At 33.9% G+C, this 13,848-nt stretch overlaps 2 protein-coding genes across 2 annotated transcripts in view; one reads left to right on the top strand and one right to left on the bottom strand.

Annotated features, from left to right (window-relative positions):
* The first annotated feature begins 274 nt into the window (after positions 1–274).
* Positions 275–6,669, top strand: LOC108903562. Its single transcript, XM_023457458.1, has 4 exons — positions 275–444; positions 3,642–3,928; positions 3,992–4,183; positions 6,367–6,669. Exons 1-4 carry the CDS (start codon positions 275–277, stop codon positions 6,660–6,662), a joined length of 945 nt encoding a protein of 314 aa, XP_023313226.1. The 3' UTR covers positions 6,663–6,669.
* LOC108903614 (PHD finger protein 20) overlaps positions 6,663–13,848 on the bottom strand; it is an 8,445-nt gene continuing 1,259 nt past the window's right edge. The window contains exons 2-6 of the mRNA XM_018705846.1: positions 13,524–13,800; positions 13,302–13,469; positions 13,019–13,245; positions 10,603–11,836; positions 6,663–7,266 (exon numbers count right to left, since the gene is read on the bottom strand). Of these exons, the coding sequence (XP_018561362.1) occupies positions 6,759–7,266; positions 10,603–11,836; positions 13,019–13,245; positions 13,302–13,469; positions 13,524–13,800 (2,414 nt within the window). The 3' untranslated portion in view covers positions 6,663–6,758. The remainder of the gene's footprint in view (positions 7,267–10,602; positions 11,837–13,018; positions 13,246–13,301; positions 13,470–13,523; positions 13,801–13,848) is intronic.

Genomic DNA, 13,848 nt, shown 5'->3' with positions numbered 1-13,848 from the left:
TTAGTAGGAAAACAATATATAAACGAGAAACGAACCCATTTTTATAACAAAAACTATATTATATACTTTTCTTATTCCTGTAAATATTTTTTTCCCTTTCATAAACGAAATATTTGGCAAAATAAATTCCCTCGACTTTCGTCGACCTACGCTGTACCCTGACCAAGATAAGGAAAAGAGAGAGTGCTTTTACATTTTGTGATTCACCAAAGTTTCCTAGTTCGAGTCTTCGTTCGTATGCCGATGACCACGAGTATAACAATCAAAGCGTACCATGAAGGGTTTAACAGTGCTTGCTTTATTCAGTGCAATTTGTGTAAATTGCCGCGCCGCTTGCTTGAAGAACACGAGTAATGTGGAAAACGTGAAAAACTCTGATGTGTGCTCTGAAGACGACGGTATCTGGGGGCCTTTGATTGAAAACTGGACCGTTCAAAATAAAAGGTAAGGAACCAATAGCTAATGATGATAATATGTAAGTACATATCGCACCTTCGCTTCAAAAGTGTCACAACTCAAAAAATTCAATTTTTGACATAATACCACCATTGATTTTGATTTTCAGTTAGTTGCAGTTAAAATGGTTCCAAAATGCTATTTGGTTTTTGGCCCCTTTGCTGAAACCTTTATAATCATCAATAATGTTTTTAAACAATTTAGTTACTTTTGTCGCTAGAGCTTTTTCATCTTTTCTGAAAAATTAAGGATTTTGACTTGTGACACTTTTGAAGCAAGGGTGCGATATTTATGAGTCAGCGCAATATTTTATCAACTGACTATTGGAAAAACAATACAATACACACGGCACACGGGGATAATAAAAACGCCAATTGTGACGATTCGCTATAGGTTTTGCTCTAACAAGTATTAGTCCAGACGGTATCTGTTTCAAAAAAACATATTTGGGTGAATCGTATATCCACGGAGATTTTTGGCTTTTTGGCTTTCAAATATCACTAGAATTGAAAATTTTTCTATGCGCATAAAAAAAAAAACGTGGGCTTAAATTTTGGCGGCAGAATATGTTAAAAAAATTCGAAAAATGTAATATTTTTCTTCCTATTTAAATATGTATCTTTTCAAGAGTTGATTTTAGGCGAAAATGGAAGAGGAAAAAAATTTTTGCAATTAAATTTTTTACAAAATATGTCTAGTTACAAATCGAATGAATCATGTTTATTATGGTAAAAATCGAAAAAAATCGCAAAAATGGGGTTAAAAAACAATACTTTTTAGGGAATTTTTTTGGGGTATTTAAACTGGATATAGGACCTTTATACTTGGCTCAAAAAAACTTCATGTTATGTAGAATTATCACACCAAATTTCATCAAAATTGGTTCAATAGATTTTGCATAATAATTTTGCAATCCAGATTTTGAAAAAAAAAATGCAAATTTTCAAATTTTTGCACAGCAAAAACCAATGCCATTAGATACTTGAAAATTTAATCACATTTAGAAAGGCTCCCAAGCTTTCAAACTTTTTTTGAAAAATTCGAATCCGTCAATTAGGAGAGCTCTGGCGCTTGTTTAAACATTTGTCGAATTTTTGTACTTACAAACAATTAGAACTTTGTGAATATTCAATCAAATCAAATTTTTTAAAGCAGGTTTTAAGTTTTTGGACTGACGCTTATTAAAAAAAAAAATAGAACGATTGATCAATTAGTTACGTAGTTATAGCCGATTCAATTTCGAGCAGGCCGAAGCGGCCGCGCTCTCTGCTTCCCCCACCACTACCACCCGTACGATTTTATTGAATTTCCCGCTTGCATAAATAACTTTAAACACGTTTTAAAGTAGGTTGCCAATGAAGAAAAGTATTGTAAACTTAGACCTGGTAAGTACTCGGAATACCAAAGGTATTTTTCGAAAAATTAGCCCGGATGTCCCAGTACATTTAGTGTAAATGACGGCTATAACTACGTAACTAATTGATCAATCGTTCTGTTTTTTTTTTTTTAAAGAAGCGTCTCCAGGAATTTTTAAAACCTGCTTAAAAATTTGATTTGATTGAATATTCACAAAGTTCTAATTGTTTATAAGTACAAAAATTCGACCAATGTTTAAACAAGCACCAGAACTCCCCTAATTGACGGATTCGGATTTTTCAAAAAAAGTTTGAAAGCTTGGGAGCCTTTCTAAATGTGATTAAATTTTCAAGTATCGTATCTAAGGGCCTTGGTTTTTGCTATGCAAAATTTTGAAAATTTGAATTTTTTTTTTTTCAAAATCTGGATTGCAAAATTATTATGCAAAATCTATCGAACCGATTTTGATGAAATTTGGTGTGATAATTCTACATAACTTGAAGTTTTTTTGAGCCAAGTATAAAGGTCCTATATCCAATTTAAATGCCACAAAAAAATTCCCTAAAAAGTATTGTTTTTTAACCCCATTTTTGCGATTTTTTCGATTTTTACCATAACAATCATGATTCATTCGATTTGTAACTAGACATGTTTTGTAAAAAATTTAATTGCAAATATTTTTTTTCCTCTTCCATTTTCGCCTAAAATCAACTCTTGAAAAGATACCTAATTAAATAGGAAGAAAAATATAACATTTTTCGAATTTTTTTAACATATTGTGCTGCCAAAAGTTAAGCCCACGTTTTTTTTATGCGCATAGAAAAATGTTCATTTCTAGTGATATTTGAAAGCCAAAAAGCCAAAAATCTCCGTGGATACGATTCACCCAAACCAAAACAGATACCGCCTAGTCTATATAGGTACTTAAAATTTTTGTAAATATACATAAGATTTTCCCTTCACAATGGTAACTATATTCCTACTATTTTTAATTTATTAAATTTTAACCTAAATCATAAAAATCTCCAAGAGACTGTTGCATAGTGATCTAGATATCCATCTCCAAATGGAGGTCAAGAGAAGGTTCAATGACCCATATCTTCATGAATTTAGAATATAAATATAATTAATTTATTCAAAAAAAACTATAATTCACAGAGAAATTGACTGAATATGAGGTAGAGGTAAAAACATCACATTCTTCACAAAGTAATTTTAATTTCAGTTTTCTATTACGCTTTACAAAACACATGTAGATATAATATAGTTAAAAAGTGGACTTACCTATTGAAGACTTCTTTTTATTTTAAATTCTAGGTTAGGCAACAGTAGTTTACACTAAACTTTACAGTTGTAAAACACATTACCTTTTTTAATTTATGAAATTTATAGATAATGACGAAATGAGTTAATAATACGCAAAATTGATTTTCCATTTTAATGCAACCCCCATAAACATCCCATAAACCACCATTTTTTCATTTTAAACTTGACGTTAAATAAACTGCCGGCGAACTAAAGCGACATCTACAGTTCAGTGGCGGCCATAGATAAGATATACTATGTGTGGCGGCCAACAAATAAAACAGACGAACAATACAGAACGTTGCCACAAGGATGCAGTACTATATTTAATTCAAAATTTAAATTTTTAAAACCCATCCGATAAAGCTAAAAGCTACTTATCTATTTTTATATTTCAAAATTATCTCCATTATCATTTATTCATTAAAATTTAGCGTCAAATTTACAAATAATTTTTTAATAATAAAGTCATTTATTTACAGGCAATTTCTTGATTTTAGTAATATTTCGATTATCTTTTTAAGGGGTGCCCGTGTTATGATACTCCATCCAGTTCCGAACTCTTACATTATAGAAGAGAAAATCGACAATGATATGACTGAGAAAGAAAGCAAAATAAGTCCAGGCAAAATAGTGTCCACGGGTAATGTTAACAAGAAACCGCCACCCGCCAGGCAAATCTCCGAGACCGACCTCTATCTCCTAGGAGCTATCGAAAAGCTAGTATACAGGGTGGATTTTATGGAGAAGCGATTGAGGCGTGTCGAGGAAATGTTATATTACGCGGTAGCTGGAAATCGCATCGATAATGGTAAGAAGATAATAATATATTAATAATATCGACAATGTTAAAATATTCAAATTGTCCTAGCAGAACCTTGCCCGAATAATTTTACCAGAGTAGGAGCGGACTGTTACCAGTTTTTTACGTCAGCTGGTAGAGAGTATGACTGGAAGGTAGCAAGCAAGAAGTGTAAATCATTAGGTGGATTTTTAGCCGAAATGGAGACAATTGAAGAAAATCAAGATGTCATTGCTTTTATACAAAGTAACCAATATTTAAGGGGTAGGTACACTGCTTTCGCAAAAGCGAATTGTTTTATTTATTTTTGGCTTATAGTTCTTTCGATTTTATCTAATATAGATACTCGTATCAGTTAAAAATATTGCAATATACAAGGTGTCCCAAATATTCCGTGTACACAGAACTAACACAGATTCTCGAAATTAAAAAAAATTGATAAGACAATTTTATTTCTATCCAAAATTGCTTTGTTAACTTGTTACATTAATAGTGTAAAAGTTCGTGGAAAGAGTTCTTATCGGCCGCCAGGAACGGTAAAAAAGGCACAAAGACTTATCTGCAAGCATCAAAGAAAGAGTACTGTGAGGGAAATTACCATGATGTGAAACAGACATTAACATTGTCGGCATTAAAATATTTAAAATATTTGAAAAATTGAAACGGAACAAAACGAAATACCGCCAGACAATATTGAATTAGTAGACCCGGTTGTTGATGAAACAGATTTAGAATTTAAAAAAAAAGATTTACATGTTCAATGTCAGCGTCACTTCAAATATTTACGATTGTTTAAAAAATGAAGAAAATGAAAAATCAGATAAAATTATAAATAGACATCACGTATTAACTTAAGTTTCAATTTCCACAATTTTTCGTGTTGTTAAACAAGGTGTTATAGATCATTGCGTAAAGAGGAAGAGAAAACAAAAATTTAAAAATATCGATGATATGACAAGAGATGTAATTCGGCGGACAATATATAATTTATATAAGGAAAATTGAGGACATAAAAAATTAAAATATGTTGTTGGTCAAATGAACATACGAGGTGTAGCAATTAAGTTCCGGGAATTTAGTATAACTCGGGAACTGGCAACACTGCATCGTACGTCAACATTTGTCTAGAGGGGGGGGGACCTTCCTTATAGGTACAATCCAAGGTTGAAATCGATAGCACGTTTGGTTTGTGTTTTATGCGTATTTTTCAGAAGGAACTTTTTTAGTGGTGTCGTGAAAATGAGTGGTTCACATTACAAGCAACATGTGATTCAATTTTTAGTGAAATCTGGCGAAAATCCCTCGGAAATCCTTCGAAAATTGCAGTTGGTGAATGGAGACGAGTGCATGTCGAAAACGCGTGTTCGAATGGACAAAACGGTTCAAGAAGGGGTGTCTATCGGTAGAAGACAATCTACCTGAAGGAGCTTCTGTCACCTCTCCTATCAACCGTTTGTGAGCGCTGATCACATCTAACTGGCGCTTAAGCATTTGTACATTGTCTGACAAGTTAAACATCAACAAAGAAACCGTTCGTGACCCAAACTCGCCAAGAACGGCTAGATTTTGCACCGCATACCCGATGTTACAACAACAATTGTTCTAAATTTTATCCACCAATGTGTAAACACTTTTGGGTCCGTTTTACTAAGTTTATACGAACTAAGACAAATGTTGTATTGCTTCACCATAACACAAATGCTTCACCAGCATTATTATTAAAGCAATCCAATAAAGCAACCCAATAAAGCATTATTATTATTTATTATTACCATAATAAATAATTGAAACGATATCCATCAGCTTCGAATTGCTATACTCGCTAACCATTTTTGACACTAACTACGAAAAAACTATTGTAAACACCACAGATAACAGGTAAACACTAGCGCAGTGACGATTGTAAAATCGGATTTTAGTATTCGGAGTCGCTGGGGCATATTTCAAATGACGCTAGAGACTACAGTTGTCCAGCTATGTAGTGGTTGAATGTACTATAACTTCAATCATTTTTTCCTCGGAAAGTATAAGGATTTTACAAAATTTTTTTTAATGATATCGACTCAATTTCTCATGCCACATCCATTACCAAATTTTTTTGGATAAGTTGTGAATCACCCTGTATACAAATTATTATTTTTTACCTTAGCAGAAAACTCTTTTAGGGACACCTATGAAACTCATTAAATTTTTTGCTAGGCGTTTTTATACATCTTTAACTGAGTTCGGAAAGAGTATACAGTTGAGGTAAATTTGGAAAATTGCATGAAATTTACAATAAATGTGTAATTTATAATAAATAATGTAATAAGAGCTGTTAATAAAAAAATATATTTTTACCAAAAATTATATCATCTTACTTTGACCCCAAAAATTAGTAGTTCACGTACACGGATTATTAGAACACCCTGTATTATTTCCAAACTTTCGAAAAATATATTTTTCAGGCAAAGATTTCTGGGTTGGCGGCTTAAACCCAGGTCTACTGTGGATTTGGAGCAACAGCGCTAGGCCCGTTAAAGCACCGGGCTCCCACAACAACACGGACAATCCGTCGACTGCCATTAAAGGGGACGGTAGATGTCTAAGACTGGCCTACAACCCGGCTCTCCGGACTTACACTTATCAGGGAACCGACTGCTCCATCAGGTTCAGCCACATTTGCGAACTGCCACAGAAAACGTCGAGCAACGAAATCAGGCGTCTCGGAAGAAGCAGGAGGATATTCAGCGACGAATCATAATAAAGTGTATTAATTTATTTTATTTCATAGAACTATAGAAACACATAACAAATTTGTATTAAGGATAACATAAATATTTATATAAATAACCAAAGATTAAATCGTCGTACTCTGACTAAACTCTTTCAACATACCCAAATCTCTAATCAGCATTTGAAGCGTTTGCCTTGTTTTGGGATAATTCGGATCCGATTCTACGTTCATGCCATCTTCTAAGGCCTCTATTTGTTTCTCGAAATCATCCAGTCGCTCCTCGACTAAAGACTCTTGGTGGATAATGTGTTCCAGGAGATTCAATCGACAATCAGCCGAGTCGATCGCAGCTTCCGGCTGAGGAATGATGGGCCCTGATTGTCCTATGTTGCCGTCCATCAGAGTGCTCAGGTCGAGTTTGGGTATCACGTCTTTCCCGGCTTTCAGTATCATCATCAGCATGGAGTCGTTTTGCGGTTCTTGTTTGTCCAGATCCAGCTCGGTTTTCATGTATTGGTGGTCGTTTTCCAATTTTGGTTTTTTGTCTTCGTGTTCATCTTTGATTTTCTCCGGAAGAGGAAGTTTTTCCCACGCTTTCGACCAAAGGTACAGTTTGGGGTGGTTTTTTGCTCTGAAATATAGAAAAATACAGTTTTCTGATATTTCCTGAAGAGACAAACTAGATAATATGTATTTTGGTTGATTTTCAAGAGAAATTGAATGGGGAAAACCACATATTTCACAACCTATTCATTTTTCATTTTTGGCTCTCTTTTGAATAATTTTCACATTTTTTTTTCATTTTTAGGATCAATGTAAAACAGCTTTCAAATGATGTGTCACGAATGATATTTGACAAATAAGATTTTTAAAGATACACTATTTTTTTTTGTAAATCAACTGTTTCGTAATTCATAATACAATTAAGTGTGTTATGCATTTTTTTAATCAATATCTCACTTTAATTATAACATGAAACAATTAAATGCATATATATTTGGTGTCTAATATCTTTGAAAAATATTTTTGTTCAGATATCATGTTTCACACAATTTGAGGTAGATTTAAAAAATTTAATAATACTTCGGTGTTCCATTAAAAAAAAGTAAGTTTGCATTATAACTCAAAAACTTGAGCGATCAAGAAAAATATCTATAAAGAGAAAATTTTCAAAAATAAATTATTTGATATTACAAAAGTCAAAAAAGAAACTAGTCAATTCAAAAATCTAACCCGGGACATTTGAACTACTTTTTTCTATCTTCTTGGAGTACTATTGAATTTAGTTCTTGTACACTTTTCACATATTTTGTTGTGTAATTAATAATACAAACTAAATATACTATGTTGGCAGAAAAACAAGAGTAAGAAATCTAATTCAATTAAATATAATGTGAATATCTTTGCTCCAATACCAAAATATAAGGATAAATGTAATAAAATGATTCTGTAATATGCAATTCTTTAACGAAACTGTCCAAAACATTTCGCTTACATTAAAATATGGTTAAAGTGTAAAAAGGCAAAAAAGCAAAACATGTGGCAGGAAAAAAATTATAATGATGTTAAATGTATCTACAGTGAAAATTGACATTGATTTATACGACATATTGGATATAACGACGGAATTTGGAAGTTCTCTATGACTTTTTGGATTTAGCGACACGTTTGTATATACATTTACCATAAAATCTATGGGTTATAACAACCAATAGTGATTATACAGCCTTAAAACCAATGCACCGCTGTTCCGCCCGCCCCGCCGGCATCCACGCTTTTGACACCAGTTAGTACGTTTGGGACAAATTACGACTTATCTATGCATACAGTTATACTACATACAGGGTGTTTGTAAATAAATGCGAAATATTTTAAGGGGTGGTTGCCGAAGTTATTTTGTGAAAAAAAGTTCATATAAGTTCGAGTCAATATCTTGAAAACTCTGAAATAATTAATAAAAATAAATAAAAAATTAAAATTTAAATACTCTGTATCTCAGAAACGGAGCATATTTCGACCTAAGTTTATATAAACTTTTTTTTCACAAAATAACTTCGGCAACCACCCCCTAAAATAATTCCCACTTATTTACACACCCTGTATATGTATTAATTACCACATTCTATCACGATCTTGAAGAGTTTAATAAAAAAGAAAAGTCACATATAATATAGAGATTAAAAAACAGAGAAACCAATGCAGGCAAGAAAAAGAATGTAAAGAATAAAATAAAGTTTCTATTCGAAAACAATTAATTGAAAATGAAGCACGCGAGATCTTTTGAACACAAAGCAATACATGTACATACTTAAAGACTTGCATTGTAAATTTCTCATTTTTTCTATAAAAATTTGAAATAAAATATATTATATTATTGCTTATTATGTCTATCGGTTATAACGACCGTAAACAAACGATTCCTTGAAGGTTGTTATAACCGATTTTTACTGTATATCTGTAAAATTAACTGATTTTATTTTAAAAATGAACTTCCAACATTCAAAAAAATTAAAACTGCAACCCTACAGAAATATACAGGTGCCAAAATTTTTACCCCATAAGTCATCAAAAGCAGTAACTTTTGCCCAATAATTTTTCTTAAAAAAATGTCTAGATTTTTAGATAATTTACTTTTTTAAATTTTAAATTTTTTTTACATGACTTTGGAGCATAAATCAAAATGCTTAGTTAAATGAATAATAAACAAAAAGATGCAGAATTCGGTTACTACAGAAAATTAATAAAATTTATTATAAACCAGGTAAGCAAAAAAATAATCAAAAGTAAACCGTCAAATTTTTTTCTCATCGAAAAAAAAAACATTATTTGGGTAGGTTCACACTTATTTAACCAAATTAAGTTGCAACAAATGTTGAAAATGTCCTCCGCTACTGTCAAGCTATAGTTGTACACAGGATTGAAAATTTTCTTAGAGCTCGCACTAGCATTTTCGGATTGTTGCAATTATTCTTGCTGCATTCTTTATTCATTCTCATAGTTCAACAGCCCTATTAATTGGTGTAGAATATACTACCTATGTCAAATGACCCCATAAATAAAAATCACACAGAATCAAATGTTGCAATCGGGCGGGTTATGCAACAACAATTGGAAAATTTCAACCAATCCACCTCAATAATTTGGGGATTGTGTCAAGAAACACCATCATAATCTTACCACGTTTCGACAAATTTCCAGCAGAATATCATCCAGAAAATCATTTAATATTATTAGTTAAAAAGTATAAAATTCTTTGACCATTTGACCGCTCTAGTACAACGTTAAGGTTCAATGAACTATTCGTTTACTATTCTGGCCCACATTTTACTGGAAATCTCTGCAATACTTTTTGTACATGGTACGGGTATAAGTGCTATTCTTTTAAAATACAAATTGAACTTTTTGATACATTGCACTGTAAAGAACTTTATTAGTGTCAGTTCCAGGATCATTCGCAACTCTCCAAAACTGCATCTTAAATGTTCACAGTATGATTCGTCTGTTGTCAACAGCGGTTTTAAAGTTTACCGTTAAAAGACTCATGATTCCAAAGTTCCTGAACAACATGAACAAATAAATGCGTTGCTATCTAGTTTTCACCTTAAGCTAACATTGTATCAACATATTCACTATTTGTAAAACTCGACATGATGCACAATCACAACTGCTAATACCTCGTCACACTTTTTACACCTGACATGGTGTCTAGTAGAAAACTTTAAGATACTGAATCATTGCATAAAGCATTACATACCTTACTTAGATATGTCTTTAATCCGTAGGTGTCTCATTAGTGTTATTTTAATGAGTAAAAAATACTGGACAAAATTGTGAGTTTCCAAAAAAGAAATTATAAAAAAGTTGTAGCTTTTGACAAGTTAAATATATGGTTAAAATATTGGCATTTATTTCTGGGATATAGAGACCGATGCAAAATTAGAAAATATAAATACAATAGAACACTTACTCTGCAATTTTCATTTTAATACTGAGGCTGTGCATGTATTCCCTCAATTCGAGTAATCCCCCAGACAAATCGTGACACTTCTTCAGCTTCTCGAACCGTTTCTGCACGGCCTCCTCGTCCTTACTATGGTAACTACCCGTGGGAAGCGTACCCTGCTTCAACCAGTCCTGATCGTGGAAATACTTCCTGGACATCCTCTCCCTTAGAGGATGCTGACATATATAGCAGACGTACTTCTCGGGAACCTGGCTCTCACGCTCGATGTTGTTGCAGTAGGCGTGCTGCCAGCACAGACACAGCTCGCACTGGATCATCAGGCCGTCCTCTTCGGTGAAGCCGCAGGTGCAGTTGATGATCTCTTCCTGCCGCATCCTAACTATCTTTATAACCTCACCACCTTCAATAATTATATCGTTAGGCGGTGGTTGCGGTGGTGGCTGTTGTGGTAGTTGTTGTTGTTGTTGTTGTGGCTGTGTTTCGAGGGGTGTTGTTGATGGTGGTTGAGTTGATGCGGGGGGCTGAGAAGATGGTGTTGTGGCGGTGGGTGGTGGGTTCTCTTTACCTTTCACGATCTCGATGTTCTCGGAAATCCTCCGTTTACGTTTGACAGTCGGTTTCGGAGGTTCCTCGACGTTCGTTTCCACGTTCGAACTCCTCACCACTGGTAGCAGAGTTTTGATGCCGACGGGAGGTCTGGTAGTGCAGAGAGTTTTCAAGTTGATATCGTCACGTTTCGGCATAGCTTCCGACTTGTTTAAAAGATCCTTAAGTTTGATATCGGGGTACATGTTTGTTGGTAAGCCAGGCGGTAGAGCTTGCACGGTCTCCGATTCGCTCTTTTCGAATGGCTTCGCACTTAACAATTTTATAATCTCTGCATCCTTCGCTTTCGATAGAGCCGGCGACTGCGGCTTGATGGCGGGTTTAAGTTCGGGTGGTTCCGAAAGAGGAGAATTGGGCTGCTTTGGTGTTTTCGGAGTTGATGTTCGAACGGCTTGCTTCAGGGGTGGGGGCTTTGAAGGGCCCGGAGATTTATCTAAGTTTTCGCCAACGGTGCGAGCGTAAGCTAAATCAGCTACATTTGGTGTAGAATCTAAAAATTTTGTGTATTCCGGGTGGTAATGTTTGACGTGCATTTGCGCTAGGTTTTCTCTGCGGAAATTTTTGCCGCAGCCCTCGATTGGACACTTGTATGCATTGTCTTCAAAAAGGATCCTCAAACTTTGGTTATTAGCTGAAATCAATTAATTTAAGTATAACAAAATAAATATTTCATACAAAAATAAATGTCAAAATGTGATCGAATGCATATCGCGATTCGCCATTTTTCCCTAAAACGTTGCGTTTTACGAATAAAATATCAAGACAAAAAAGTTTCTAAATTCAATGGTAACTTCAAAGTGTCTTAAGGGGGTTTCCCGCCAAAAAGCATAGCACTATCAGATTCCACATGTCATAAAACCTCTGTGTACCAAATTTAGTGATTCTCGTACAATAGGGTTCTGAAATATAAAAAAAAAGATTATTCTTAGGGGGCGGACTTCAGGGGGCTGTAAGTCCGAAAGAGGGTGCCACTTGGCAAAAATAAAAAAATACGAGTCACCTAAATTTGTTTTAAGAATCTATGAGCAAATTTTGATGCATTAATTTCAGGACACCCTGTACAAATTCTTTTTTCAATTTCATTAAAAACTATTACTTCATACAGTTGCGCCTTTTTCATAAACTGAAACTAAATTAAATGTAATAAAATGAAGCATTGGCAATATTAGGCTATTCTCGTTTTGCCGAGTTAACGTTGACTGTTTGTTTTTTGCCCACCTATCGTCTTGTCACATCACATCAGATAGATTGATATTTTGTAGTTCGTCCATTACAGTGAGATTCAGAAACTAAACACAGTACTTTAAAAAAATTGTAGCAAATACTTTTTAGTAAGAATTTAAAATAATTTTAAAAAATAAGTCTATCAGACTAATAAGTATTTTTATCAATTTTTTTATTATAGACATTTTATAAAACAGCAAAAATAATAATTTTAAACCATAAATCGGTTTTATTTATTACGTAATTTATGGCTATGCCTCATATTAGTTAATATTTAAAAATCTTGAAAAAATAAACAAAAACACTTGAAATTTTTACACTGACAAGCGAGCTCATATAATCGAGTTTGGAAGCTGCCCAGTGGCGGCACAGACAAGAATTTAAAGCAGTTTAAAAAACAAATTAATACTTGACTATTTATTATTATTACCACTAAAAAACTGATCCCCACTTAAAAGTTATAGCCTATATTTTAACTTATAGTCAGTTGTGTGGTATTTTAAACTAGTTGCATTAGCAGATTTAATCGGATTTGAACATACTGGTATTACCAAAAAAGTCATACTATTGATCCCTAAAAGTAAGTTACCTTCTTCGTTTGTCAGTTCAGGAGGCTCCGACTGCTGCTCTTGAACAGGAACAGGCTCCTGCTGTTCAGGTTCAACGGCTGCTTTTTTAGTGGTTGCACTGCCAGACTTTCTCTGGCGCCTAGATGTCAGGCTAAAATCGAACATTTGCTCGGTTATAGCCAAAGTTGGATTCTGTTCGATAAAATTCCTAATTTCCCCTTTAGACCTAAATTTACGGTTTTCCGGACTGAAAAAAATGATAAATATATTTACAGTGCACAGAATTTACCAACATCATATTACCTAACGATAATTGTATCCCATTTTCCGGTGGCCGAACCATGTGTCCTGCGAACTAGATGTTTGCTCCAACCATGCGGTAGTCGCGGATCAGGAACAATGATTGAATTCTTTGGTCCATCACTTGTCTCAATAGTAGATTCAACTCCGACTGGCTTACCTTTATACCAACTACAAATATGTAATAATTATTACCAGTCACTTGTTAAAAAACATTTGCCTTACTGAGGTGTCCAGTTAGCGTCGTCATATGAAGTGGAAGTAGAAGTTTCCGGAGCAGTTGTAGATTTTTTCAACTTTTCTTCGACATTTTCTACCCTCGGTCTCTTCCTGAACAAAGCAGCGACATTGAGCTTTCTTTTTTTATCCCTCCGATCTTGCTTGCTGCTTTTGATGGGATCGAAAAGGGGAGAAGATTGCAAGATTTTTCCTTGTGCCTTACTCATCCGATGCGCCTTTAATGTTTTTACAAAGCCATCATCAAAGAGAACCTCGTATGTATCTAAGGAAAATTGCCAATTATCAAATTATATATAATTTACTTATATAT

The sequence above is a fragment of the Anoplophora glabripennis genome, unplaced genomic scaffold (assembly GCF_000390285.2).
Source record: "Anoplophora glabripennis isolate ALB-LARVAE unplaced genomic scaffold, Agla_2.0 scaffold127, whole genome shotgun sequence".
In the NCBI taxonomy this organism is placed as follows: domain Eukaryota; kingdom Metazoa; phylum Arthropoda; class Insecta; order Coleoptera; family Cerambycidae; genus Anoplophora; species Anoplophora glabripennis.
Note: the sequence above shows the minus strand (reverse complement) of the source record. Positions and strands in the feature narration are given on the sequence as shown.

Excerpts from the sequence above, each read along its gene's own strand:
- LOC108903562 (XM_023457458.1), top strand. The coding sequence starts at position 275 with ATGAAGGGTTTAACAGTGCTTGCTTTATTCAGTGCAATTTGTGTAAAT. Across the intron at positions 3,929-3,991 it reads TGGAAATCGCATCGATAATG|AACCTTGCCCGAATAATTTT; the intron begins GTAAGAAGATAA and ends TTGTCCTAGCAG. Across the intron at positions 4,184-6,366 it reads AAGTAACCAATATTTAAGGG|GCAAAGATTTCTGGGTTGGC; the intron begins GTAGGTACACTG and ends TATATTTTTCAG.